The sequence below is a fragment of the Myripristis murdjan genome, chromosome 9 (assembly GCF_902150065.1).
Source record: "Myripristis murdjan chromosome 9, fMyrMur1.1, whole genome shotgun sequence".
NCBI lineage: Eukaryota > Metazoa > Chordata > Actinopteri > Holocentriformes > Holocentridae > Myripristis > Myripristis murdjan.
The window spans coordinates 5,192,500-5,215,852 of NC_043988.1; the positions used below are offsets into that span (position 1 = coordinate 5,192,500).

A 23,353-nucleotide genomic window follows, 5' to 3' on the forward strand; every position below is an offset into this window, starting at 1 on the left:
CTGAGTTTGGTGATGCCTGGATCCCCTTTCAGGCTTGGTTTTAACATCCATGTTGGGTGATTCAGTTACAGGTGAACAGAGGAGACAGATCACTGTTCACACCTGGCATCATCATGTGTCTCAAATGTGTCTCCAGTGACATGCGATCAGATTTTGATCAGCGCCTCAGGCCCATGAGAATGACCTCTTTCCTTTCTTTTCTTACTTTGAATCCTCTGTAATTCTGTAATTCCCTCTCGTCCCTCCTTCCTCTTCACTAGCCAATATTCCCCAGCCATTCGATTCCTTATCTCTGGCCTATTCACAAAGCAGTTGTGGCCAACTTCTCTATTTTTTGATTACCCCAAGAAACAAACTTTATTCAGATTTAAATTTCAAGTCCACAGACCATTCTATCAAATGCTCTTTCCTTCCACAAAGTAACTAGGCCATCCACCCTGTCATTGGGGAAGCATGAGGAGGCATTAGCATTCACACTACAAATGCTAGGTGTGCCCTTGACCACCTCCAAAGGTGGTTTGAGTGATCAGATTGCACCCCTTTCACATCTGTACATCTGTAGTTGTGATCGGATCACCTGAGATGCATGTGTGTGAATGGCGTCCATGTTTTCCGAAACAGTTTGAGAATCTCCACTGCTCCTTGAAGCCCTCTTACAATCCACTCCTTTTGATTGGAAAAAAAATACTTTACATTGAAATGTTGCAGTGTCATCCAGTTGTGTTCAAGCCTGTTTGAAATTCAGTTTTCTTAAATTAGCTACCTGTATCAGGGAAATTTTGTGTATCTGGCCTAAAAGTGTGATATGCAGTTTTGAGTGTCAAATGTTAACCTGGAAAACAATAATATAATAAAAATCTAAAATAGATTGTCCACAACTGAATGATTAATCTATCCTCAGAGAGAGAAATTGGGATATCAGGAAAAGGAAATGGAAAGCAAATGAGAAAATCACCGTCAAAATATTTCGTTTTTGTTTACGTTCAAGCATCTTCACAGATGAGTCATTTTCATTCCAAAGTTGCATGGTGCACCATTACAAATCTACCCTGCTAGCTAAGGTCCACACTTTGATTTGTAATGCAATGTGTTAAGCTAGTGTAAACACACTAAAGAGCTTACAGAAGGTGCGTGTTATTGATATGATCTTGTATCACATCATCATTCACCTCAGACTAATTGGGCTGAAAATTTGTCCTCAGGACTTTCTTTTGAACTTGGGACAGGTAGATTGCAGGCAATCCCAAGCACTGTAACACAAGCACTAAATAACAAGCAAGGAATGGCTGTTTTCCACGCTTGTTACTTATTTTTTTTATTTTGAAAATGCCACCTGTTCTTTTTTTCTTTGTTCTTGTGGTACCCCGATTTTCCCAAACAACTAGTAAAAATTGAATTGCAAATATACTATATATTATGGCTTTATTGATTGATACCATATTGTGCATCTAATCTGTTGCTTCCTCTTCCCCAGGAAAAGCTGCTGGGAGGGATACACGGGCTGGATGGAGGCTTGATCCACAAAGCTTTACGTGACCCAACTAAAGCAGCCCACAAGCAGGCGCTGCTCAAACTCATGTCTCAGGCTCTGGGCCTGACCGGAGTCGCGGGAAACCAGAGAAACGACCAGCAGGGACTCAAGGAGGTGGAGGTATGCCAGCTGATTCAGTGTCCACAGGGAAACACTGTTTGTATTTGTATTTCGAGTATCTACCTGAACTCTTATCCAGGATGACTTACAATGAGTGTTACAGTACACAAGCTTCAATTTCTAGATCACCAAAACTTATGTAAGTAACCAGAGATGTTCCAATACCATTTTTTCCGCTACTGATACTGAATCCAATACCTGAACTTGCATATTGGCCAATACTGAGTATCTGATAACATTGTGTCCAAAAACAAAAAGTGACAGCTGTGCACCACTAATGTGCTGTACCATTGCCCTTTTCACTGGTGGGACATTCCAGTGCACATTGCCAAATTACTGACATTATTTTATAGTAGTCTGCTGTCCACTGACTTAAGAAACTTGTCATTTTTTACAGTGGTGAAATGTCAGGCTATGTAACCTAGTTTAACCCCTCACTCCGACACTTTATAGTGTTGTGTTTCTTGTGGGTCACATCTGTGGGCTGTTGACTTGAAATGGGTAAGACATGTCAGGATTTTTGTCACCCGCAATCGGAGTGAACACGGCTACTGAAGGATGAAAAACTCAGCGAGCTGCACGGTGAATGAAGTCAGAAATCGACCTAGCAAGCCAGTAGTATGACATGGCAGAGAGAGCAGGAGAGCTGTGTGGTCAAGGGAGGTGAGTTGCAATGAATAGTGGTAACTGTGCACAAAAAATTAAGCCTGAAGTTTAATAATAAATTACGTGGTATTGGATTACTGTATAGATTCATGTACTGACCTAATACCTGATCCAGCATTTTAGGCTGTATTGGAGGCATTTCTGGTACTGAACAACTCTACAAGTAACCAGAACTAAGGAGAGCAAAGATCAGTGGCCTTGGGTTTGGGACAGGATTTCTACAGTCATTTAAAATCCTGGAAAAGTCATAGAATTCGAAAAAGAGCTGTCTTCAACTCAAATCATTTCATGTATTTGGAGAGAGTACTCCTGGAAAAATCCAAATTCGTTTCTTTAAAACACCAGTTATCCAAGCAAAGTGCTCTAAGGAGAAAACATCTTGTTGCTGGCAAAGATATGGAGAGGCAGAAGCCAACCATACACATTTTTTTTTTTTTTTTTTTTTTTTTACTTGTTCAGGTTTGAGCCAATACTGGACTGAAATAAGGGAACTTATCGATTCTGTATTTCAGTGCAATTTTCTGTTGGGGCCTGAACAACAACTACTGGGTAGAACACCACAGCTTCTCACTGAGCAAAACAATAAGCATCTCTTCAGGATTTTAAGAACAGCAGCAATTAAGCAGATCACAAAAAAATTGGCTGTAACCAACAGCACCAGAAATAAATAGATGGAAAAACACAGTCAATGAAATTCATAAAATGGAGAAAATAAATCATAGGATCAGGAATCTTTCTGAGCTGTTTGATATGAGATGGAAGAAGATGTATAAAACAAACACTGTACAAAAATAGAAAACTATTAACTGTAAGATATCCCCTGAGTAAACATTTTATTTTTGTATTTTTCTCTTCTTTTTTTCTATTTTTTCTTTCTTATATGCTGTTGTTGTTTATTCTTTCTGGGTGGGATGGGTTGGGGTGGGGGGTGGAGACAGTAGATATATATCACTGTTTTGTCATAAAATTCAACTTTGTGAAATATAACTACTGTAAGGAAGTGCAATGAATTAAATAAAAAGTATTTAAAAAAAAAAAAAATTCTTCAGGTGTTCACCATCAGTAATCAAGATGGAAATACAGTTGGATACTACTGAAACTGATCAATACACAAACTCCCTATGCACTAATAAATGCAGTATATTTCACAGAATGTCTGATGATGACTATTGCTGAAATGTTGAATGTGTATGTTGTTGAGGCCAAATCTCTAAAATCACAATAACTTACTTGACCATCTTTGTGGCTTTACTGAAAGAGCTTCCCTTTTGGGGGCAGTCATCATTATCAGAGACAAGCAGTGGAGAATGAACACAGCTTAGGACAGTTCTGCTATTAAGCGTGTCTTCTTGTCTTTCACAGGGTGTTCTTCTTACTGGTGCCATGCTGGAATTCCTGACCTGCGGGGAGGGCGGTAGTAGTGAACTGAACAAGATCCTGTTGGTCCCCGAGAGGCAGCAGTCGATGCTGCAGGCCTATCGCGGTGTGGTGTGCAGCGGAGGCGAAGGTCAGAGATCGGAGCGCTTCAGGCAGATGAGCCAGGAGCTGAGAGACCAGATAAACACCCACAGCGTCATTGAGAAGGTGCAAGAGCCTAATGTTGATGTTAAATACACATCATATGGGATTAACTGTCAGAATTACGAGATCACGGCTATTTAATTACAACTCCACAAGGTCCAGCCACTCAAACTTCCTTCCCAGCATCTATCAGGGTATCCTAGAATTGCACTTTACTATGATTCAGAGGCCAACTAGTATTCAGCTTAAAAGGATAGTTCACCCATTTTAAAAAATGTATTATTTCACGTCCCCTCAAGCTGTTATGCAGGAGCACACAGAGACAATGAGTTCATTTTAATCTTTCAACTTGCACTTTAGGAACTTGTGAGTTCAGAGTGGAGCATATTTCATGGTCTGTTTTCCTCCACCTCCCTCCAGCTTCATCTGGAGCAGGCCAACTCCTCCATTCCTCTCTCCCAGTCCCACCTCGGGTCCCTGCTGAAGGACCTGGCCGACGTGGAGCGGCTTCTCAAGGACGTGGACCTCCTCTCCGGCCTGGCCCGCCTGCTGCCCAAGGGAGCCTGTGCAGGTCGAACTGCTCCTTCCCCTGCCAACATGACCTCCTGGCCCCTCAACGCCACCACCTGGGGCCCCAACACGACTGACATCCCTGGAGAGGAGGGAGAGGACGGGGCTGAAGGAGACGGAGGCAGTGGAGGTGGAAGAGGGAAGGAGGAAGCAGAGAATCCCCATTCTCAGTTCTCGGCTTTTGTGCAACTTTGGGCAGGGCTGCAGCCGATTCTGTGTGGGAACAACAGGTGGGTGAAACAGAGGAAGTTCTTTTCAAATCCAAAAATGGCTCAGCTGCCATTTGTGGAGATGATTTCCCTGTTTGTTAAAGAGTATATCATCTAAAAAAATCATCTTTACAGTTTGAGAGGGTCTGTGTGCTTGTCATCACGGGACCAACTGAGACAGACAAAGTAATTCCACCATCTCTGTTCTATACTGTTTGAACATGAAATCAATTCAACCAATCTTGAGGCAAATAGTAAGGATCAAAGACATCAATAAATGATATTTAGGGGGAATATGAATGTGTAATAAATTTGAAAATGGCAATATCAAAATGTATAGTATTAGAAATGCCAACACAAACCTTGTTTTGATTTAACAAATGTTTAAGTAACATTATTCTATTAGTAAAATAATTGAAAAAAAAAAAAAAAACTACCAGAAAATTAGAAAAAAAAAAAAACTTTCAAAACTGAAATTTTGAAAAAAAAACAACAACCGCCAAACTGCTTTTATAATTCTTAAAATGATGTATTTAATGCAATGCTGGATTGACACTGAAACTTATGTTGCATTTAAATCTGAAATAAAAATTGTAAACCTGCTGTCAATAAAGCAAGTAAGCAAAGGCAACATCATGTTTTGGAAGTGATGGAGAGAATTCCTGACTAGATGTTTAAGTCATTGCAGCAAAGAAAATCTATATAGATGTAAGCAGTAATGTCGGAGGCACTTTTTTAAACAATGTAATTGATGCCGTGCAAATTGTAGATAAAGCCCATGAGGATGAGGAGGTGGCAGATAGATCCTCTGCAGAGAGGAAGAATATGGGCGAGGCTGTAAAGTCAGAGGCCGTTAACCAGCAGCTCATGACTGACTGCTCTTGCAGGATCATTGAGCCCGAGGCTTTGAAGCAGGGGAATATGAGTTCTCTGGGCTTCACCAGCAAGGAGCAGAGGAATCTGGGCTTACTGGTGCATTTGATGACTACAAATCCCAAGATCCTCTACTCCCCCATTGGCTCCCAAGTGGATAAAGTGATTCAGAAGGCAAGTAGATGCTGTCCTTTGTGTGGTTGTTGCTTTGCTTGGTGTAGGCGTATGGGCTCAGCTGTTCATATTACACTCACTGACATAGCTCTTAATAGTACACTCAGATCAGATGGATTGCAAAACTACATGATAGGGATGTGGCTCAGGACGTTCTTTAAACCATTTGTTCTGTTGTTGATTTGCTTCCTGATATTAAGAGTTCGCTCATGATAATGCTGTACGTGCAGTTTCATTATAACTGATGGATGCTGCATCCAGCACCAGGGACTCATCATTTGAATTATGGGAGCTCATAGAGCAAACTATATTCTGTAGAAATGCTTTCATCGTTTGTATCCCACGCCCAAGACATTAATCATGTGCTGTGTGCCCAGTAGCGAGGTGGATCCACATGAAGCAACCTGATTAATCTGCCCCTGTAGCTTCTCATGCTGGCCCCTCTCCCCAGTGGCCCAAGTGTACCACAGTGTTAGCACATCCACCCATTGATTCTCTGTAAATTCAGATGGTTACCAGACTGGTTATTGGCAGTAGCGCTGCAGATCTCTTATCTTAGCAAGTGGGCCGAAGACCACGGAGAGAGCAATGCGTGGGAGGAGGTGTAGCAGAGAGGATATTAAGAAGGGAGTGAACAGCCCACTGGAAACAATTTGGAGAAGTGGCTGAGTTAATTAAATATTTAAAAAATAGTTTAAGGAATTGTTTTTTGTTTTTTGTTTTTTTTTCTCTCTGTATTATCACCTTCAGGCAAATGAGACGTTTGCATTTGTGGGGAATGTGACTCACTATGCCCGGGTCTGGCTGAACATCTCTGCCCAGCTCAGGACTTTTCTGGAGGAGGGCCGGCTGCACAACCAGCTAGCATGGCTACAGCAGGTACACTCAAGATGTAGTCAGCTGTTCGATATTAATGGTGATATAAACGTCTATTGCCCATCTCCCATCAGTATTCTCCAATTAAAAGACCACCCCAGTGATTCTGAATGTTTGGCCTAATTTACTCACAGTTTACCTACAGTTTACCTACAGTTTACCTGCAGTTTACTCACTTTTTACATTGCAACTAATCATTTTGCAAATCATGTGGGGATACTAAAGATTTAAATACATGCAATCAAAATCCCCCCATTTTTAAATATGAATTTTTGGTTGACACCCCTTATAATGTTCTGATTCTGTGACTAATAAAGTCATTTCCACTCATAAACCACAGAACTGGCCACAGAATTGGCCGTGTAAAGCAAACATTTTCCGGGGCACTATTTTCCCTGGCGGAGGGAGCGTTTCACTCTGCCCAATTTCAAGTCATGAAAGCACAACAGTGCTGCTGCTTTTAGGAAAACTAATGTGGACGACTTTATCACAGTGATGGAATTCTGGTGTGAAGAAAGTTTGAAGTTCATTTTCATATTGTAGTGGAATGAATGGAACATAATGGCCGGAGAAACGGGAGGAAAAATGACATTGCAGTTCTAAAATACCACAGCTTGTTTTGGGAAAAGATTAGCAGAAACATGAAACAGAAATTATTACATTTTGAAGATATTATGCTAAACATGCAGGATCGCCGGTATGGTGCTTTAATCCCATTGTGCTGTGAGTCATGTATTTGCAGTACTGTCAGTGGAGTCGGGTCAGAGCAAACGGTGCACATCAGGCCACCATCATCCCAGAGGCTTCTGAGTATTTAACTCTCTTTACTCTTCACCTTTCAGTTGTCCTCGGAGCTTCGCAGACATCCAGAGCTGCTGAACGGGACCGACAGTGAGCTGATGCAGGGTCTGTTGGAGGGAAACTACAGCCTTCCCAACACCTCCACCCTCCTGGAACAGCTGGACACCATAGACAACGCCGCCTGCGGCTGGACGCACTTCATGTCAAAGGTTTGTTGGCCCAAACGGTTAAAGGACGGTTGAGCATACCAAGTCACCAATTCAGGTGTACGGCACTCTGCATGAAACAGGCACCATTATACAAAGAAAATCTGGGCACATGTGAGGAGTAGCATGGAAGTCATATTGAGTGTCAGTAATTGATAGTAATGTCCTTGGACCCAGTAATGCTCTATCTAAATCAAAAGTGACAGCCGCCATAAAATATCACTGACCAAGGTCATTGCACTCCTCACATATCTGTTGACTCGCTCAGAGACACATTTGGGAGACAGGAAAAAGTGCAGAAACACTATCCTATCGATTCGATCGCAAACAGCTGTCCTGCAGTAATACGAGTTCCGAGTGTGATGCCCACTCAGCTCTAAGAATAGGCGTCCCATCCCTAAGAAGTCTTTTTCAGCTGTGGAGCATTATTCCCGTCTGTCCCTCTGGCTCGCAGGTCAGCGTGGACATCTTCAAGGGCTTTCCTGATGAGGACAGCATCGTCAACTACACCCTGAACCAAGCCTACCAGGACAACGTCTCTGTGTTTGCCAGTGAGTTCCCATCAGAGAGCAGAGCTCCCTTACGGCGTGTTTTTTCATCAGCGTGTGGTTGTGGGTAGCTCCGTTGGTAGTGAAACAGATGCATGTGGGATGTGCCGGTTGTGGCTCTTGTTGCTATGTGACTAATGAAAACCTTTCTGAAGCCCAGTGCTCTTGCAAAACGTATTTCCCACTTCTCCCTTATTTCCAGATCTGAGCGTTAGAAACATGCTAAGCTTTCTGTGCCGTCAAAAGGCACAAAAATGGCGTTCTTTCTCGTGAAAATGTTGGGTGTGTGGAAAGTCTGGAGTCATAGGGAAAATACTAGCTGAACATGTTAAAGCATCAGAGTAGTTTAAATCCAAACCTTTCAGAAACACGAAAACATGCAGTACTTTAGACCACTCAGCCATCCAGGAAATTAGTTTGTACAGGAAAATACGGCTCTCTGGGGCTGAACAATATGGTTAAAAAAAAAAAATCGTAATGTGATTAATTTGACTTTTTATTGCAATTGCGTTATGATTCATGATTTTAATAGGAATGCAAATTTTTGTATTCGAATTTTCATTTTCACTGAAAAAGGTTTTAGCACATAAGCAAACCTGACTCAGACTCAGACTACTTTATTGTCCATTTAAAATTCATAAAAATGGAAATTTGTCTTTGGCTCTGGCATGAAGACAGCAAGACAACATATAACAAGACATGACAATAAGAATTAACAAAGTGGAATACACCAATACAGGCCTGGTTCCCTTTTTTTTTTTTTTTTTTTTTTTTTTTTTTAGGAAATTAAACATCTCGTTTTCCTCTTGTTTTGCTCTGTGATCTGGAAAGTAGATCCAGCTAGTAGCATCTGTACAAAACGTCTCTATAGTAGCCTTGCGCTAGGAAAAAACAAGCGGATAGCACTTTCACACATAATTGGGGTACCAGGACTTGATGTGGACTTGAAAGTGTTGGAAGTGGTTTTACTGCTCTACGGTAGTGAATGGAGAGATATACCATTGTGGATTAGCTGTCCAGGGGCTTGTTGAACTGTCAGTGCACCGCTGACCTTGTGTTTTCCTTCCTTTTTAGGTGTGATTTTTCAGACCAACAAAGATGGCTCCTTGCCACCCCACGTCCTCTACAAAATCAGACAGAACTCCAGCTTTACTGAGAAGACCAACGAAATCCGTCGGGCCTACTGGCGGCCCGGACCAAACACTGGAGGAAAATTCTACTTCCTCTACGGTTTTGTCTGGATCCAAGGTGCATTACAAGTCCACTGCTATTGACTGTAGAAAATGTATTCTTGAGCCAACATCGGTAGGTTGGAACAGGGATTTAAAACATAGTGTTTATGGGTATTTTGGTCATTTGTTGCACTCCTGCCACAGTTAGAAGTGAAAAAGTTCTTAAAGTGGGCTCTTTGTTTTAGCACAATCTGCAGATGGAACCAGCCTCCGCTATAAATCAAGAGCCAAATATGGGACCACAGGGGAGCGAAATTGTCGTGTCAAATGCATTGTTTAGTTTGTTTTTATTAAGGAAAGGATTTATTCTGGTAAAGTGCTTACCACGGTGATCCCGAAGTGGGCGCACCTGTGAAGACCCCAATGCAAGCTGCAGATGAAGCACTTTCTCGCTGCAAGTCATCTTTTATTTAGGAGGCAGGCAACACTAGGGAAGCTGCTCATCTGACACATAAAGTTCATCCAGGGTGATACATTGAATCTGACGGGACAGTTGGAGGAGTTGGCACAGAGGCAGCCAAGGCTCAGTAAGATGTAAAGTACAGTTGATTTAAGCCATAATAGATTTCTTTCACTAGCATTTAGAGCACCTTGCTTTATCGTGCAATCTTATCTTGTTTGGATAAGAAAGACTACACCACTCTGTCAGGCTTTTTTTTTTCTTCTTTATATAAAGCAGCACATCTGTAATTTCTATCATGTTAGGGAAGCAGGAATGCCTGTCATATGCCTTGTCTGGCTACTGTGGCTTTGACCCTAACCTTCCTTTTAGGTTGCTTGTAAAAATGGCAGTGTAGCATTTTAAAGGACAGTACCAATGATTTTGCATGTTTAGTTTAATATTTTCAAATTGTATATACTTAATGATTCTGCTCCTAAAGCAGCCAGTCGTATTTTAGAACTCTAATGTCATTCTTCCTCCCTTTTATCCAGCCGTTGGTTTCCATTCATTCCACTACGATATGAAAATAAACTTTCAGAGACTTCAAACTTTATTCACACCAGTATTCCATCACCGTAATAAAGTTGGAAACGTTTGCTTTACACAGCCAATTATCAGCTCTGTGCTTTATGAATGTTTATGACTTACAAAAGCAAAACATTATATGGTGGCTGTTTCAATCAAAAATGCAAATTTCAAAGTCAAGTAATTCTGATTGCCTGTAATGAAATCTGGAATACCCCTTCATGATTTGCCTGTAATGCAAAAGGTGGGTCAAAATGTAGTTAATGCGTCAAACATTCAAAATCACTGGTGTGGTCCTTCAGGGTTGTTGCACTCATTGTATAGTACAACCGTCCATCTAAAAATATGCAAAATCGCCATGGTTTGATTTAAGTGATGACGATTTATTACTCAGCTGACAAAACATGTGGAGTAAGCATGTAATTTAATGGTTGCACCTACATGATTGTCATCGTCACACTGACTCACTGATAAATTCCATGTTTATTTCATGCTTTTGTCCATTTAGCCCAAACATCCTCCTGTCATGTTAGCTCAGTGTACCTGGGATTTGTGTTTCCATGACAACAGGGCTACCCGCTTAAAGGTGTGTCCTTAACAAAAGGTGCCCCACATGACTGATTGATTTTTTTAAAAAATGGGCAAGACCGACTAGAAATGGCTGCTTGACATGAACAATAGTAATGTAATTAAGAGATTCGCTGAATTTTTTTTTTTTTTTTCCGTGTGTGGATTAGCAACTGCAGTACAACTTTCACAAGTGTCGCTATAGGGACTTCCTTGTTATAAGCAGCTGTGTTTCAAAGCTGCTCTATTTCAATCTGACCAATGATTGATGAAGAAGCCCTCTGATGTCATCGCGGCCTGCTTGAGGGCAGGTGCGGTGCATTTTGTCCCTTCTCTGGAGAGAGTCCATCTCAAACTGGTAACAGAAATCGGCGTGGCACGGTTCGACTTGGCATGGACAAAAGTACCAGAGGAAAAACAGCATTATATAATCCCTCAGCAACTTTGCCAGGTGAACCTTTAAAAGCATTGGGTAAATGCATAACATTTTGTGACTTTGTGGCTCTCTTTCCCTGCCACTCTCTCTCAGATATGATGGAGAGAGCCATCATCAACACGTTCGTGGGCCATGATGTGGTGGAGCCTGGCAACTATGTGCAGATGTTCCCCTACCCCTGTTATACCAGAGATGAGTAAGAAATGTGCTTTTTACTTTGATAATATTATAACCCCTCTTTGCGGTCCTGTGTAGCTCACAGAGATGAGTGTGACTCTTACATGGCCACGGTCAGGCGTCCAGTTCCCGTTAGGGCTGCCCATAAAAAAACTCATAGTATTTTAATGTGCTTTGGATAACAAAATCTAATACAATAAAACTGTAATGATCTCCATGGGAAAATTGAATGGTCATGGTTATTAACTGATACCTTGTGTTTTTTTCCCCAGTTTTCTGTTTGTGATAGAGCACATGATGCCTCTGTGCATGGTCATCTCCTGGGTTTACTCGGTGGCCATGATGATTCAGCACATAGTAGCCGAGAAGGAGCACCGGCTCAAAGAGGTTAGACTGTTCCTCGTGTCTGTCCTGTCTACCTGCCTGTCTGTCAGCAGTCCGCAGGTTTGGACTGACATGTTGATTCGTCAACATATTTTAATAAGAAGCTGATGTCATGATATCTGCCTCTTACTAAAAATCAGATAATGGGCAATGTCGTCCATCTCTGATATGAGTGAGCTTCCTCCCTGAGTAATCAGTGTATTTTTGTTTTTATTATATCACATGTATGATCAGTGTATTTCACTGTTCTAATTTTGGTAAGGGAGGATATTACTCAACACTCTGTACTGTAAAAACTGGCTGCTTCAGCCTGCCACTCTAAACACTGAATATTTGCCATTTTGAGGATTTTATTTATTTATTTATTTATTTAGGCATGAAAATGGTCAATTTTAAAAACACTAAATGTCAGGACAAAATGTTTTTATCAGCCTTGGAAACCCTTTATCACTCGAACCCTACAAGTTTGTACCTTACCTCATAGTCCTGTGCTCGTCTGTCACAGTCTGTCTGTCTCCCCACGTTTTCTGTTTGTTGGGTTTTTTTCTCGGTCTTCCTGCCTGGTTATATGTGCTGTCGGTGCTATCAGTATCAACATGTCAACTCGCTCTCCTCCATGTCTTTGGCAACCTGTAGCACAAACATGGCACTTAACTCTCTTATGCCACCTGCAGGAAAAAAAGCCTTTTAGCAGAATGCTTTTCCTGCTGTGATGGTGTGCTTTTATATAAACCTGTTGGCTGCTGCTGGTAAATTAGTTTGTCTCAAATCTCCTGGTACTATTAGGATGTGTATATGTATGTATGTGTGTACGGATTATGCATGTAAACACTGGATGCAGCCACATTTTATTTTTATTTTAATGTTTATTTGACAGGGGCGATACATACAACATTGCCACAAAAAAAAAAAAAAAAAAAAAAAAAAAGGGAAAATGTGATGCATATAAGACGTCTAGCTTCAGCTAATTTGCAGTCTTTGTCCCTGGTCAGGCTTTTGGAATACAATGAGATATACTGAATACAATTTTTAAAAAATTAAACGATACAAATGTAGTGAATAATACAATAGATAAATGAACACAGTTGCAGTTGTCAATTACAGATAAAAACATGAGTCGAATTCAACATTAAACATTAGGAAAGTGCTGTTATGTTGTCAATGACTTAGTAGGAAATTAATGTTCACATTTCTGCTGCTGTTTGAGCCAATATTTAACTTTCACGCTAGACCTCTTTAGTTCTGTTTGGGATTTAATTTCCAATGGTAAGGAATTCCATAGGTGTGTACTTTGCACTGAGAGGGATGATTGGCCAAGTGTTGTCCTGCATCTTGGAATTTGACAGTTCTGCTTGGTCCTGCTCTTTGTCATTGTCCTAGAGTCGTCTGTCTTTTTAAAGATCTGAGACATCACTTGTGGGGCCAGTCCATTTAAAAAAGTCAACAAATTGTATTTTTCAATGATTTTGCAGTGGGGCCATTTTTGTGGTTTCTGGTCTAAAATTTTCAAAGCTTGTTTGTAAAGTGCAAATAAAGGTCTAGTAGCTGAGTCATTGGCTTGGCCCCAGGCAGCAATACAGTAGGACAAATGTGACAGAACCATGGCTTATAAAGAAGTTGTAGAAGGAGGATGCTCTAAATTATAGTGTCACCAAAGCCCATAGTTAGGAGTGCAGTGCTGGAGTTCCAGATTTGACCTCTAACCCATCATGCCCCTCCCCTCAGGTGATGAAGATGATGGGTCTGAACAATGCGGTGCACTGGGTAGCTTGGTTCATCACAGGCTTCGTCCAGCTCTCCATCTCTGTCACGGCTCTGACGGCCATCTTAAAGTATGGCCGGGTGTTGCTCCACAGCGACCCGTTCATCATCTGGCTCTTCCTCACCATCTACGCAGTGGCCACCATCATGTTCTGGTGAGTGATGACACCTGACGCTCGCCGCTAATGGAGCCATGTTATTAAAGCGAAATTGAACTTTGTTAGAGTAATGGGTTGTGTAGTTGCCTGGGTGTGGTATGAGTCCACATGGTAGTGAAATATCCTCATTAGCTGCCTCCTTGGGTTGCTAATCAACAATACTGTATTTTAAAAAGAGGTTTTTTGGTTCTTTTGGTCAGACATAAGTTGAGGGGTGTTAAGCTGGCTGCTATGTATAGCAGCCGGTGCTATACATATACATAGCAGCCAGCTGACATGCCTCTCCGGCTGTCAGTTGGACACTTTCTGAGAAAAGAGGAAGTTACCTCCGAAACTGTCAAGGTAAATAACATCCCTTAACTTATGTCTGACCAAAAGAAACAAAAAACATCTTTTTAGTGTAAATGAAGACATGATGAATGTGTTTGAACAATACTGTATTTTGATTTCTCCATTTATTTCCATAGTTACCAAAATAGCACTTTTAGTAACAAACCAATGCAAACAAAGCCGAGTATGCCAATTAAAAAACAACAAGTCCTGGTACCACATTTTTTCCATGTGATTACAATTATTTGTGAAAATGTTATGATTTTGTTTCTACCTGGTGCATAACTGCTATGTGGAAGTTTCCTGCCAATGATCCATGCGGGATCTACTTTCCAAGTCAAATAGCAAAATAATGTTTAATGTTTATTTTCCTCAAAAAATGGGTACAAGGACTTGTTGGTCTTTATATTTCTCTCTAGTGTTTGTTTATGTACTAAAAGTGTTATTTTGAGAGCTGTTGTGTAACACTATGGAAGTGAATGTGGAGACACAAATATAGTACTGTGGATTAGCAGGCCAGGGGAGCACAGAGCAGCTGATGAGGATCTTTCACCACCACATGGATTCATATAACACCCACATAACTATACTAGGCCTGCAGCAGAGAGGAGCACTCCGTCCCCACTAAGTGAGATACTGTAGATTTGCCTTATTTGGTCAACTTAAATTTCGGTGCTTGGCTGTTTGCGCTGTTTGGAAAACCTCTCCACCCACAGGAGGTCATGAATCAAAACTTTTAGTTGACATGCAAACTGACTTCTTTGGCATGTCCGTTGCCATGTGGGGCTGCATATATGCTAAGTTGCCTGGTGCAGGGAGACCTGAAATAAAACACAGTGAAGTGAGGAAATAAATTCTTCATCTTACAGTAAGTTTCTTTAGTGAGCAGACAGATCATCAACTGTAGGGCTAGTCAATATGGACACAAAAAATATTACAATATCATTGAGCAAATACCTTGATATCGATATTGTGATGATGTTGTAGACATGACTATTGATGCTTTCTGAAGATTTTTTTTTTTTTTTTTTTTTTTTTCCTTGGTGAACAGTGATTCATGATGTACATATGATGACCAAGAAGGTAGAGACAAATACCAGAACAGTTACAACAGTCTAACAGGTTCAGAAAACTGCATCCCTTCACTGTAATGCAGCCTTCAACACCAGGAAAAGACAACACTTGCCACATCACAATATTCCAATATCCAAAATCCCAGATGATATCTCGGCTCATATCACAATATTGATATAATATCTATATATCACACAGCCCTAGTCAGCAAGAATCCACTTTGATAAACAGTCCTTGAACAGGACACACTGAATCCCTGAATGGAGCCATTCTGTATAGCTGACCCTGACCCAATAAAATATCAAGTTACTCTACATTACACTGCATTACATTAGCTTCTGATCCAGAAAGGTTTTATAACCTTGGACAGAACCTGGCTACTGTTTATTAACCATCACCATAATTCAGCTGAATTTGGGGCCATTTACTGTTTTTGTAATCGGTGTCATTCCTATTCCTACCACTAAATGTTGAATGCCTCATTTTGGAGCAAAACCCTTCATTTGATCATGTTGTGGATGTGGAGGTGGCCTAACAGTTGGAGAAATACGTCTTTGACTGGAGAGTTATTGATCTAAACCCAGTAAAATATGACCATGCGTATTCCTTTTGCTTTTCAGTTTCCTGGTGTCAGTGATCTATTCTAAGGCCAAGCTGGCGTCAGCCTGTGGCGGGATCATCTATTTCCTCAGCTATGTGCCCTACATGTATGTGGCCATTAGGGAGGAGGTGGCCCATGACAAGATCACTGCCTTCGAGAAGTGCATTGCTGTAAGACCCTTTCCCCTCTGTTTCATCTTTGTTGAATTGTAGTTTGACAGTTTGTTCCATCATACATGAATGAATGAATGAATGAATATGTTTATTTTCGATCACAGCAGCACAACAAATTATACATAGTTAAAGAATTAAAGAGAATCTAATCCATCTAATCCAGATTCAGTGTCCATGTCCTGTTATCTCATTTCAGTAACTTTATCGTCTGTACAGTTTAAGCAATACTTTCATGGTTATATTAAAGTACTAAAGCAAGCCATATTTTTTTCCACATGTTTATTTTGATTCTTATCCGCTCACAGCACAAGAAACATACAGTAGTGATGGTGATGTTCACACTAATATATGCTTGCTTCACCTGTCTCCTCCAGTCTCTGATGTCCACCACAGCCTTTGGCCTGGGGTCAAAATACTTTGCGCTGTATGAGGTAGCAGGTGTTGGCATCCAGTGGCGCACCATCAGTCAGTCACCTGTAGAGGGTGATGACTTTAACTTGGGCCTGTCCATGATGATGCTCATCATTGATGCCAGTGTGTATGGAGTACTCACGTGGTATATAGAGGCCGTGCATCCAGGTTTGAATGATCCTTGTCTTTTGAATTCTCAGCATCCTGGTCACCCTTTTTGATTTTTTACCAAGGAATTAAATAAATCAAACATAATTCCCCTCCCTTCCCCTTCTGTCTGTTCTCCCATAGGCATGTATGGGCTGCCCCGCCCCTGGTACTTCCCTCTGCAGAAGTCCTATTGGTCTGGCAGTGGCCGTGTTGAGACGTGGGACTGGCCGTGGTGTGGAAGTGGGGCTGCCAGGTTGAGCGTGATGGAGGAAGATCAGGCGTGTGCTATGGACCACAGGCGATCTGGTAGGGATGAATGATGGGTTGGTGTTCATGCCAAATGTTTGAAAAATAATCTCAAAATCTTCTGATTTCCCCACACACAGCTCCCCAAACCTGTTTTTATCTATCTCTGTCTGGCAATTTATGCTTGATCTTTGCTCGTTATTTTAACAGTAAAAATTTGCAGGATCAAAACTTAACTCCCTTAGTGCAACAAATGGCAAGTGCCATCTCTTGCAATGCCCAGCTGATCTAATGAATAATGCCTGACATATGGTCCAGTATAGTATAATTAGCCAAGAGCGGAAGAGCGGAAGTGGTTGTGCTGTGAAGCCCCCAGTGTATAACCCATCCTCTCACAGTGTTTATTGTGAACAAGAAGTCAACTTGGCTGAATTAAATCAAGGAGAAAATGTATAATATTCAGCCTGAATGTTCTAATGCCCACCAAATAGGTAATAGATTTCTGCAAAGATATATATGTGTAAACATATATATTATAGTAAATGGTGATTTTGGCTTAGAACATCAATATTTAACCCTTTGAAACCTTTAAAAAAATCACAGAACATGGGAGAAAAGGTTAATAGAAAAGTAGTAAAAAAATATTGGAACATCAGCAAAAAATGAGAAAAAAAGATTGCCATAAAATTTGCAAAATCATTACTAAAATAACCCCAAAATTGGAAAAAAAAAAAAAAATTTAATTATTAAAATTCTGCAGCAGATCAGTGATTCAGCATCAGATTTCCTGTGTTTGAAATGCTTGTGAAAGGCATCTGAGGCTGTGTTCAGAGACCTTTTACAAGCATTTTACCAAGTGAAACCTGAGCAAATTTAATTGATTTCTTTCAAACATGTGGACTAGAAGAAGCTTCAGCAGATCAACAAACAGAGGAAGTGGAAAGCTCAGGACACTTGCACTATTAGTGGGACCCCAGATGGAAGGATCATGTAAGGGCACCTGCTAGAGAAAAAAAGAAGAGCTCAGGAAATAAAAAAAAAAGCAGTTAAAAAAATTCTTTGAATAATGTTATAAAATGTTGCTTATACATCTTTAAAATATCACCTATTCTGTACATCACCATGTTTTTTTTCCTTACACCAGAGGAGATGCGGGGTATAGAGGAGGAGCCCAGTCACTTGCCGTTGGTGGTGTGTATAGACAAACTGACCAAGGTGTACAAGACCGGCAGCAAGCTGGCCCTCAACAAACTGAGCCTCAACCTCCATGAAAACCAGGTGGTTTCCTTCTTGGGACACAACGGGGCTGGCAAGACCACTACCATGTGAGGGAAAACAGTGTGTGTGCATGTGTGTGTGTGTGCCACTTGATCATGTGTGGATTAGCATTAGACTGATGTATCAGTTTGACATATGTATCAGGCTGCTTTTGCCTTTTATTACAGCAAAAAAGCCTCTCTTTTTCACTCTTCAGGGGTGTCAGTCTGTGAAACCTGCAATGTAATGTGCCTTCCCTGCTTTAAGGCCCTGCTAATCCACCCAAAAGAATTTCATTAGTCAGGGTTTCAGTGTCCAGTGTTCAGTTTTAGTGTCACATGTTGGTTTAAATCCTATTTCAAAGGCATTTCCAAGTTAAAAAAAAAAAAAAAAAAAAAAAAAAAAGACTGCAAGTAAAAAAGAATCCTCTTTTTTTTTTATTTGATCCACAAAATATCAGCTTTGCTGGCCTCAAGGCAAAAAGAAATCAATGTTGTTGTAAATACTCACGTTAATATATAAATAAAATAAATCATCATGAATTGATCCTGTCAGCATCTCTCTGCATTTGGATTGCATTACAGGAGGTGGATGACACATTTTAAAAAAAGGTTAATTTCATCCACTTATAAACTTGTGTATTCATCTAACTCCGTAAACACACAAACAGACAGTTATTATATAGTTATACTGACCAATTAAAAGGTCTGAGTCTTGCATACGCCTCACTCCTCCACTGTTACTGATGCTCTGGCTGTTACAGGTCCATTTTGACCGGCCTGTTCCCACCCACCTCTGGCTCAGCCACCATATATGGACATGACATCCGTACAGAGATGGAGCGCATTCGTCAGAACCTGGGCATGTGTCCACAGCACAACGTCCTGTTTGACAAGCTGAGTGTGGAGGAGCATCTGTGGTTTTACTCCAGACTCAAAGGCATGGCTGAAGAAGACATACGCAAGGAAATGGACAAGTCAGTAATGCACCTATAACAATTACCATACTGTACTATAGTATACTATAATATACCATAGAATATCATGCTATACTATACTATGCTATAATATACCATATTTTACCATACCATACAATATTATACCATACCATACCATATAATATTATACAATACTGTATTATACAATATTATACCATCCCATATTATACTATACTATACCATACCATACTATGTTATACTGTACAATATACTATACAGTATTATACTATACAGTATTATACAATGTAATACTGTACTATACTACACTGTCCAATTCAATACTATTTTTCACTGCACTACACAATGCTAAACTACACTGCAGTATACTATACTATATGATACTGTATTGTATTCTACCATAGTAATTTTAAGTATACTCTACTTTCAGAATTTCCCTGGTTGGGATCAATAGAGTATATCTATCTATCTATCTATCTATCTATCTTTACTGCATAATATTCTACAGTATATTATACCATAACAATGATAATGCATAACCTTAATCCTAACTGTCCTCAATAGATTATGAGAGATTCAGTGCCTTTCTCGTCCCTCTGCCCGCAGAATCCCTTCCACATCACCTATTTTTAGATTGTCAGTGAATTCTGTATCTTTTGTAATCATTGTAATGGCATGTAATGGCAGATTCAGCACATAGCAATAGACAGATAAAGAGAAGCTAGTAGCAACCCACAAGTTAGATATGATTGCAAGTACTTGCATGGCCTGTGTACATGTCTGAAACAGGGTTTCTGATTTGTCCAGTATTCTCTGTCAAGAGGCTAATGGAGTGATGATGATGGGATGAGGATGATGACAATGATGAATATGTGTGTGTGTGTGTGTGTGTGTGTGTGTGTGTCTAGGATGATTGTTGATCTGGAGCTATCCAACAAACGCCACAGCCTGGTGCAGACCCTGTCAGGGGGGATGAAGAGGAAGTTGTCTGTGGCCATAGCCTTCGTTGGTGGCTCCAGAGCCGTCATCCTGGACGAACCCACAGCGGGGGTAGACCCCTACGCCCGCAGGGCCATCTGGGACCTCATCCTCAAGTACAAACAGGGTGAGTCCAGGCTGGATACCAGAGGACGTCCTGCATTATGCTCCACTAACTATTTTTAAAAAGGTTCTCACTGGAGTCAAGGATAGAGTCTGTTTTAATGACAATTAAGTCAAGACCCTCTTTTATATGCACATGCTAAAATACCTTTGGCCATTATTGTCCATACATGCCTCTAGAAACCTGCGTTTACCTGAGGTATCTCACATGCTAAAGGATATCCCAAAATGATACAGGATTTTAAGGCATGTCAAAAAGTGCATTGGCACTGCTTAGGGTCAGGCTTATTTGAGTACCCTGAAGAAAACTACCTTTACATCTGCAACATAATAGATGCAAATTATTACTATGGTATTTACTCCTTAAATAAACTAAGTTGTTTGGATTCTTTTCTGACTGCTTGTCTGAAAAAGAAAAATGGCCATCATTATTGAAAAATTAATGAATGGCTTCTGTATTCATTAGTCACAATAACCATGGTCTTGCTACACATCAGTAATGTCTTGGCATGTGTAGCAAGAACATGTTCGCTGTAATTGCTGACATAAACGTGTGTGTGTGTGTGTGTGTGTGTGTGTGTGTGTGTGTGTGTTCCACTTTTCTTCAGGCCGTACTATTCTGCTATCCACCCACCACATGGATGAAGCTGACCTGCTTGGAGATCGAATTGCCATCATCTCCCATGGAAAGCTCAAGTGCTGCGGCTCACCACTGTTCCTCAAGAGCACCTATGGTGACGGATATAAACTGACACTGGTCAAAAAACAGAGCGAAGGCCGAGGTGAGTGTGTGTATGCAGGGATATAATTAAGTTTAGTTTAAAACAGTGGTCCCCAAGTTTATTGCAGTCCTAAAGTAGAGTGTTTTAGAAATGTTAAAAATTTTTTTAAAAATCTCCCAAAGTATAGGAAAATACAATTTCTATGTATCTCCAATATTCATATCACATTGCATGCCACAAAGAGACAGAACTTCCCAACAGATTTGCTAACACCTCAATTGTGATGCATGGTCTCTTTATTTTTTTTTATTTTTTTTTTTTTTTATCTTTCTTTATTTTTTTTTTATCTTCTTTATTTTTTTTTCTTTATTTTTTTATTTTTTTTTTATCTTTTTTTATTTATTTAATCTGTAATCTGTGGATACTGCTGAAAAACTGCGAATTTCCTGCGGGATGAATAAAGTATCTATCTATCTATCTATCTATCTATCTATCTATCTATCTGGTTTGTCTTGGAGTAAGGAGCAACATATTAATGTTGCACTCTGGTTGGGCCACGCCCACTTCCTCCAAAGTCACACCAACCTCAGGTTATTGCATGATCTCTAAAAGGGGGCCTGTAGGGTGTCCTCTGACTTGGCATGTAGCTGCCAACAAGTTGGTTGACATGCTGCCATGCCCACGTCTGGGTGTGCTCTCTATTACAGATTCTGAACCATAGCTATTTGCTCCACTGACTTTCATTCATTCATTTCTGAGTTTATCCGTTCATCTCCTACCATGTTAAGTGAATGCATAACTCTCTACCAACATGGGGACATGTTTGCTTGTTATTATGAAGTCTCTATCTCCCCTCTCTCAGTTCCTCCCTCTTTCCCTTTCCTCATGCTCTTCTCACCTCCCTCCTTCATCCATCCATCACTTTGTGTTTTATTCGCCCTCCAGACCAGGGCAGCCAGCTGCAGCCTCCGTCGTCTTTGTCTCCGTCCTCGTCGCTGTCGCCTTGCTCAGAGGCTCGGGTCACCCAGTTCATCCGGCAGTTTGTGGCGTCCTGCCTGCTGGTGTCCGACTCCAACACCGAGCTGTCCTACGTCTTGCCCTCCGAGGCCGTTAAGAAGGGCTGCTTCGAGAGGCTCTTCCAGGTACACGCAAACACACACATGACTAACGCTGTGAATGGACCGATGGGCGAGTGAAGAGGTGGATGAATTTAGATTAAAGCGAGGTTTCTCAACTTGTACCACGGTAACACCCACTTTCTTCTCTTGGAAATGATGCAAGGATCACAAGATGAATTTCCCCTGAAATATTTTCTCTTTAATAGAAAAAGTGCTGGTGCCAACACTTGACAGACTGTCACTGTTAATAAGAATGTGTTCTACAAAGGATGATGGTAAACCCAGTTAAAACCGTGGATTTTTTTATTTATGACACTTCCATCAGGCACCCACAGCAAACAGATTTTAGCAAGACAGCCTGCATAAGCATGCCCAACAAAAAACTGTCTCGGTGTCTGAAACAGGTGACTTCCTAGCATTGGTAGCTACCATTTTTGAGAGTGTAATTTTAGCCTTATTGCAAGCTGATAAACAGACTATAGGCCTGTGATGGTTTACTCTTGTTTCTGCTCCCAGGCATTAGAGCAGAGCTTGGACAGCCTGGCTCTGACCAGCTTCGGGGTGATGGATACCACCCTAGAGGAGGTGTTCCTCAAAGTCTCCGAGGAGGACCAGTCGCTGGAGAACAGTGACGCAGGTGAGACCTCCCACCCCCTCGTCTCGCCCTGCAGCTCAACACCTCAAGAAAGTTTTAGGGTTTCAAAAATTAGTTGAGACTTTCTCCGCAAGAATAGATTTCTGCAAGATGTGCATTGTCTGAGTTTAAGTGCTGACTTAGGACTTTGCCTCGAGTTCTTTGTTTTGCTCCAAGTTAGAATGCTAATGTTCTCTCTGTCTCTTTAACCTGGCAGATATGAAGGACTCCCCCGGGGGCAGCTCAGTGGGGAAGCCCACAGCGGAGGCAGGGGGTCTTGGAGGGCCCCAGGCCGAGACCGGACCCTCGGTGGAGGGCGAAAGGCCAGAGGTGGAGCTGAGTAACTTGATGATGTGCTCCAGGCTGAGCCAGAGCCAGTCCTCCCTGAAATCCTCCTCATCCATTGGCTCGGTGAGAGGAGATGAGGGAGGGCTCTATGCCGACTTCTACGGAGAGTACTGTCCGCTCTTTGACAATGGACAGGAGTCTGACTCTGCTAGCCTGAGGGGTAAGAGCATGAGGTGGCAGATGTGCTGTGTCAGATGCTGACGTTTAGTCTTAGTCACTGAGCACTGTGACAGCCCAAACCAAGACACCATGGAGAAGTTTATTTTTGTACCTTTGTACTTTTTCTATTTCCGTATTTTTCCCTAACTTTCTGAGATTCTTATTAAACTTGAATGATGACGAAGTTCATCGTAACAAGTCGAGTCAGGAAATAAAAAAAGAATATGAAAAAGAATGGAGAAAACGAGGACATTAAACATAACACATCAAATAATTATAACACCAGAATATGACAAA

General features: G+C 41.1%; 1 protein-coding gene across 3 annotated transcripts in view; it reads left to right on the top strand.

The window, feature by feature from the left end:
- Window positions 1–23,353, top strand: part of abca2 (ATP-binding cassette, sub-family A (ABC1), member 2) — a 106,374-nt gene that overhangs the window by 57,463 nt on the left and 25,558 nt on the right. For all 3 annotated transcript variants that reach the window (XM_030059643.1, XM_030059645.1, XM_030059644.1), the window contains 21 exons: window positions 1,475–1,651; window positions 3,680–3,901; window positions 4,259–4,638; window positions 5,505–5,664; window positions 6,415–6,543; window positions 7,383–7,550; window positions 8,002–8,098; window positions 9,170–9,343; window positions 11,391–11,493; window positions 11,747–11,861; window positions 13,584–13,774; window positions 15,802–15,952; window positions 16,330–16,534; window positions 16,658–16,822; window positions 17,907–18,087; window positions 18,783–18,995; window positions 19,883–20,079; window positions 20,684–20,857; window positions 21,743–21,939; window positions 22,432–22,552; window positions 22,767–23,057. In XM_030059643.1, coding sequence (XP_029915503.1) covers window positions 1,475–1,651; window positions 3,680–3,901; window positions 4,259–4,638; window positions 5,505–5,664; window positions 6,415–6,543; window positions 7,383–7,550; window positions 8,002–8,098; window positions 9,170–9,343; window positions 11,391–11,493; window positions 11,747–11,861; window positions 13,584–13,774; window positions 15,802–15,952; window positions 16,330–16,534; window positions 16,658–16,822; window positions 17,907–18,087; window positions 18,783–18,995; window positions 19,883–20,079; window positions 20,684–20,857; window positions 21,743–21,939; window positions 22,432–22,552; window positions 22,767–23,057 — 3,811 coding nt within the window. The remainder of the gene's footprint in view (window positions 1–1,474; window positions 1,652–3,679; window positions 3,902–4,258; window positions 4,639–5,504; window positions 5,665–6,414; window positions 6,544–7,382; window positions 7,551–8,001; window positions 8,099–9,169; window positions 9,344–11,390; window positions 11,494–11,746; window positions 11,862–13,583; window positions 13,775–15,801; window positions 15,953–16,329; window positions 16,535–16,657; window positions 16,823–17,906; window positions 18,088–18,782; window positions 18,996–19,882; window positions 20,080–20,683; window positions 20,858–21,742; window positions 21,940–22,431; window positions 22,553–22,766; window positions 23,058–23,353) is intronic.